Source organism: Macrosteles quadrilineatus, unplaced genomic scaffold, assembly GCF_028750875.1.
Source record: "Macrosteles quadrilineatus isolate MER2022 unplaced genomic scaffold, UCM_ALF_1.0 Scaffold_5__1_contigs__length_97177068, whole genome shotgun sequence".
NCBI classification, from domain to species: domain Eukaryota; kingdom Metazoa; phylum Arthropoda; class Insecta; order Hemiptera; family Cicadellidae; genus Macrosteles; species Macrosteles quadrilineatus.
In genome coordinates this window covers 19,928,693-19,934,677 of record NW_026542598.1, presented here as the reverse complement: position 1 = coordinate 19,934,677, position 5,985 = coordinate 19,928,693, and the positions used below count along the sequence as shown (strand labels likewise).

The 5,985-nt window shown below is 35.1% G+C and overlaps 1 protein-coding gene across 1 annotated transcript; it reads right to left on the bottom strand.

The window, feature by feature from the left end:
* Positions 1-2,610: 2,610 nt before the first annotated feature.
* On the bottom strand, positions 2,611-4,254 carry LOC128995460 (cytosol aminopeptidase-like). Its single transcript, XM_054420479.1, has one exon. It carries the CDS (start codon positions 4,252-4,254, stop codon positions 2,611-2,613), a length of 1,644 nt encoding a protein of 547 aa, XP_054276454.1.
* Between the last annotated feature and the right edge of the window lie 1,731 nt (positions 4,255-5,985).

Sequence of the window (5,985 nt, the reverse complement as noted above, 5' to 3'; positions counted from 1 at the left end):
TGTGTTGAAAATACATTATTTAAAATGTATTGTTATTTTATTTCATCATAACCGGTTATAAATTCTAGTTGTTCTGCCTTTGCTTCACAACAGGAAAGAAATGTGGGTCTTTAAATCTACTGTATAAAATAATCACACACACTTACCATGGATAAAACAGGCAAATCTCAACCGTACTTATTGCGTTATTTTAGTGAAAATCTCTGGCAAACTGTGTGGCGGAATCAAAACTAATCGTGAAATATAAACATCAATAATGAGAATCAAAAGGTTTTTGGTTTAACTTTTTGGGTCTGACTTACGGGAGGTAAAAATGAGGCAACGATGGTATCATAGTTTAGTTAAAAATTCCTCCGTGAACAGCGCTGTAGTAGAGAGCACAGCGTGTAATTTTTATTTCACTATTAGTTTGGCCAACAGTGTCTTTTGGAGGCCTCTCGTTTTCTTCTGATCCATGATGTCATACTTAATTATAAAATTAAGAAAAATTATAAAATTAATCTTATTCATAACCTAACCAAACTTGCTGATAATGAAAAAATCAAAAGAAGGTTTACTAATAGAAAAAATAGTTCAATTAAATATTTCAACAAAAGATGTAAAGTTAAGAAGTAAGTTAATCGCATTCTAAGCTAAATCGTTGACAAAAAGTTAGTGCTATCGGTGGGAATCGATCCGGCTACCTTCAGTTCATCAGCCAGGAACGCTTCCACTACACCACTGAGGACGATGGCTCTATACCGTATCGTTGCGGTAATGTTGTTCCCTCAAGAGAAGAGATCTGACAGCTGATGTCATCGAAGGCTCTTCTATACCTCCCTTGAGTAAATACCTAACTTTTTGGTTTAACTCAGGTAAAAAGCAAACAAACTGTTATACATCAAAACAGAAACAGCTGAATTGTATTCAAAATGTGATTAAATACAGCCCTTTAATAATTTAGGTTCGTACTCTTAGGAGAGGCTTTATCGAGAAACTGATATTTTCAGGGGAAGTTTCAGATCAAGTCCTGTCATTTAAGTATTTGGTTGATAGGCGTTTGGCTTACCGTTTTCTCATATAAGTTTAAAGTTTGTGACCTTTATTAGCTTATAGATAGTTAATTTAATTCAATATCTTATTTCAGTTGTTTTAGAGCCAATCTGACGATTGAGATTGATAAGTTTAGAACAGCCAGGAGAAAACCTATCAGCTCATTTGATATAAGTGTGTAAATGAGTTGCGTTTTTCAGTATGACAGCTGCTATACACTAGCAAAGTAGTGCCGAGTACACAGTGGCTAATAAATGCCTGAGTTGGAACTCACAACAAAATCAACTGTTCAATCAACATATAACTGTTTGCTTGCTTGGATGGATGTGCCCCCCGCCACAGAAAACATAGTATGTTTTCTGTGCCCCCGCCCACAACTCTACCACAAAAAACATGAACTATCTTTATATCAGTGCCTTAGACTTAACCATCATGCCTTAATTAATCAATACTTTTGGGGTATAGTTTTTTAGATTTCCTTACTTTCCTATTTTTTATTATATATTTATATTTTTACTTTCCATATTTTCCTTATAATAGTACAATTTGTTGGATAGCTAAAATACTATAGATTATATTCGTTCTATTACCTCTCATACGTTATTAAATGATAACTTGATAGTGTCTTGTTCCTGTCTGTTTAATATAAAAACACAAGATGACAATTTTTTTTTCTAAAGTTTTAAGACAGAATCCTCCTTGGGCAGTAGGTTGGAGAGTCCTGTACTAAAATCTCTAACAGAGGTGAGTTCCAGGTATGAGCATTGTTTTAGTATTTTAATTGAGAGAAGCAAGATGTTATTGTTATAATGCTCACCTTCAAACCTGAAGGTAGCTGGTTAAATTCCAAGCAAAATAATTTCTGAACCCAGATGCCATTTGTTTTTGAGTTATCAATTAATGTTCTAACAAAATGTTGATGCTAGATAAATTAGTAACAAGTCTAATGTTAGGAGTTTGGGCCATTCCCTTACAAAAAGATAAAGATGCCAATGGTGAAGACAAGCACCATTGTACCATACACCATAGTAAGTGGTACCTAGCTACCGTATTGAGTATTTTGTCATTCATCATGCTCTTTAAACCAAACTATTATTTTTTTATAACAATGAGGTAGGCCTACCTAAAAGTTAAATTGCAAAATGAAAATGATTAATCAAGATAATTTAAGTAGGTACCTACTACCACAGAAAACGTACTACTATACCCAGAATGCCAACCGCATGGTAAAAAGCATTAAGCGGTTTGAGAGAGCTTTGCCTGTCAATCCGTAGGCAGCGCCACCAGCGTTGCCATGCAATAGCATAGCAACGCTGGTGGCGCTGCCTACAGATTGACAGGCAAAGCTCTCTCAAACCGCTTAATGCTTTTTACCATGCGGTTGGCATTCTGGGTATAGTAGTACGTTTTCTGTGCTACTACCTACCTATAAATGTTCAACTTGAAATAATACGGTGTACACTAATTATCAAAGGGAAAACAATTCTCAGGAAACATGTAATTAATTTTAAGGAAAAACAAATATAAAAAAATTCACTTCACTACGAACAAAATGATTGCTTCCTGGAACAAAATTAATCACTCTTTAATGTCACCACGTTGATCCAATGCTTCATTTGGAGGATAAGCCATCTGCCCAAGGAATTCTATTACCGTTCTTGTTGGTCTACCAGACATTCCTTTTTTAAGATATGTGGTTTTACCGTCTTCATGCATAGTGCCAAATGAGTCGATAAATGCCCAGTTAGGCTTACAAGTGAACTGATTAAGCAAAGCTGTTGTAGTCGCCGGTATTCCTCTCCTGAAGTACTTTGACAAAACCGACAAATCCGCACAAGTAAAATCTTTCACTTCTCTTTCAAACATGTTCCACAACGGTAGTTTCCAAAGTCTGTCTCCAGTATGAATAGAAGCAGTTTTTAGCAGTTGCCACAAATGTTCATTTTGAGTGTAAACAGCGTTAGTAGACAAATCAAAGGAGGTTTGGATCTCTTTAGTCATAGTTGCAAGGGTTAGTACATATTTAGGGTTGAATTGTTGAGCATAACATAGCGTGTCTGCTAGCATCAAAGTCCCGTTAAAGTCTCTAGGAGAAATTAAGATTGATTTCCCACTGGCAGACTTGACAATATCACGAGGTCTAAATGCTGTCGCACCAGGCATGTTTTCACCGAGTGGTATCAAGCCTTTAACATTTATCGGTAGCCCAAGATTCGCCAGTGCCCTGATTGTCGCAGCTACAATCGCAGCTCCTCCCATGTCTCCTCGCATGTGCTTCATTTCCTCGCAGCTTTTGATGCACAGACCTCCACTGTTAAAAGTCAGCCCTTTACCAATCAAGACAATGGGTGGAACAGCAGGATCACACCCGTTGTACGTCATCTCCAAAAGAAACGGAGGTTGAGGAGATCCTTTTACGTTGGCTATAAATGCATTCATGTTGTTTTCTCTCAACCAAGCTTCTGGCCGAAGACAAACGTCAACATTGGTCTTACACAGATTTTGCACAATGGTGTGACTAAAAGATCTCGGTGTTAGCAAATTTGCCGGTAGTTCCATCAACTTACGAGCAAAGTTTTGTGCCTCTGCTTTTTCAAGTCCTATGCGCCATTTTTTCCAGTCACAATCTCCGTACATTTGAACATCTGGAATTTTCACAGATCTGTTCTTATGAGCTCTGAGAAGTTGGTTTTCCCACAGTGCCATGTAAGCCCCTTCTGCTGTAGATTCAGGGTCTTCAAAACTGTCTACAAATATTTTTTGGACATTGAGTGACTGGAAGTAGCGAGTAGCTAAGCCGACGGCTTTTCTTATATTTTCCTTAGATTCGTCTCTCTGCTCTGTCTTACTGTAACCTGAATTATTTTCTCCGAGTCCAACAACAGCTACAACACTAAATACTGGTTCTACTTTTGGAAATACTCTTATTTCTCCTAACTTTGGAAGTGGTCCAGAAGCCTTCAACAATTCAACAAGTTTTCCATTTACATTATGATTGAATAAAGCTGCTGCCTTGGTCAGGCAGACAGTACCTCCAGAAAATTCATCTTCTGGATACACTCCTAATACAAGAGCAGATCCATCATCTGCTGCTACACAAGATAACCCTCCCTCGGCTTCTGCCTCTCTACTCCATGAATTAACTGGACATTCACTCTCAACTGCAAATAATCTAGGCAGTTGTTGCCTGTAGGGGAATGGGCATGGGAAAGGTCTGCTCATTACTTTTGTAATTGTGGAAAACATGTTGATGATTTATCCAAAATAATTATAGTTACCTATGTTAGTATGTAGTTAGTAGTTAGTAATGTAAGATTACACAATCTTTTATGATTACTTAATTTAGAAACTTACTTTTTTGTGCCTATATTCACTATAAATTTTCTTCTGAAAGCAACAAAAAATTTGGAATAAACAAAACTGAATATCCACAACAAATCACATGGTTTTAATTGTTGATACTCAATACTGACTGTCCTTAATTTGTTTAAAGTATTGTTCAATATTTTAAAACTTTATTCCCATTACTATATGAAATACTAATTTAAAAAAAATTGTTTTTTATACTCAAAGTAATTGTAATTATTTATTTATTTGGATATTTAAAAATCCCCAAAGATTTAGACAATTATATTTTTGTTATCTAATTATTAGAAATAATGTGTTTTTTTTTTTTTTCAAGATAAAAACAAAGATTCAGGATAAAAATGTTATGGTAAGTAAAAAACTGTATTATAGAAGTAATGTGTATATGGACACCACATTGTGTTACTGGTTAACAAAGTAGAATGACCGGTCGCTGTATGACTTGTTATTTTACGAATTTATGATTTTTGTTTGTCTCCATATTCTTTATTTGTTGTATTGTCTTTATGTTTATTTAATTGGAACACAAACGAAGAACACTCTGTTGGTTTAATTAATTATTGTAATTAGGTTTCATATATTGTTTTGGTACTATGAATGAAATGAGATTTCATCAAATGACTAAGTGTTGTATTTGTTCATTGAAAATAGTACCGAAATATTAACAGTATAATGTAGCCAAAATTATGACAGAAAAGAGAAAGAATGTAGCTTCAATATGAAAGATTTATGTAAAAGATTGGCCGAAACTTTCATTTTCAAACACTGAAATATCAAATTTGTCCATACCCCCACAATCCATTTACCCCAAAAAATAACCTCTAACACTTTATTCTTTTCTCCCTTTACCTGGCTCAGCATAAGGGGCAATTTCAGTCTTTCTGGTTTTGAAGGGTGACTCTTAGTATTCTTAAAAAAACTGGGCAGTTGGTACATCATTTCAAAAGTATCAAAAATATCTTGGGGCTTGCTTTCACTACACGATAGGGTCCTCCCATTGGAGCCCCCTTTCAAGGGAGGGCTTCTGGAGAATGGATATGCCTCTGAAAATAGTACCTAATGAAATCTCTTTGAAATGTAATATTCTATCTATCAATGCAAGTTTTATCAAAATATCTTGTCAATTTTTCAATCTAGAGGTAAAATGTTCAACATATACACTGAAAACCTAAAAAAACTTATTACGTATAAATAGAAAACGTGTGAGTTTGGGACATTTATGCTTATAAGACATTTTTTCCAGTTTTGACCCCAGGAACCATTTACTGAAGTTTGTCAGGGTTCCAGTGAAACACCCTGTATATATATATGTATATATATATATGAATTTGAACGGAGGGTGTTAAAAGTAAATCCTAGGTCTTACCATGAGACCTATGGTAATAGCTTTTTCCCTAGATGGGAAATTTGCTCAAATTAAAATCTCTACCAAAGCATGTTTTATTTTCAGTACATTTTATTCTAAATTATGTAGGTCTAAACATGAATGAAATTGTTTTAGATTCGTTTGAAATATTGCAGAGTCTAGGTTTTGAACATTGCCAGTGATGCCAACTACATCATACATGGTTAGTCAGCTGTTCGGGT

What these genes read in the sequence shown, in the direction of transcription:
- LOC128995460 (XM_054420479.1), bottom strand. Translation starts at nt 4,254, where the DNA reads ATGAGCAGACCTTTCCCATGCCCATTCCCCTACAGGCAACAACTGCCT.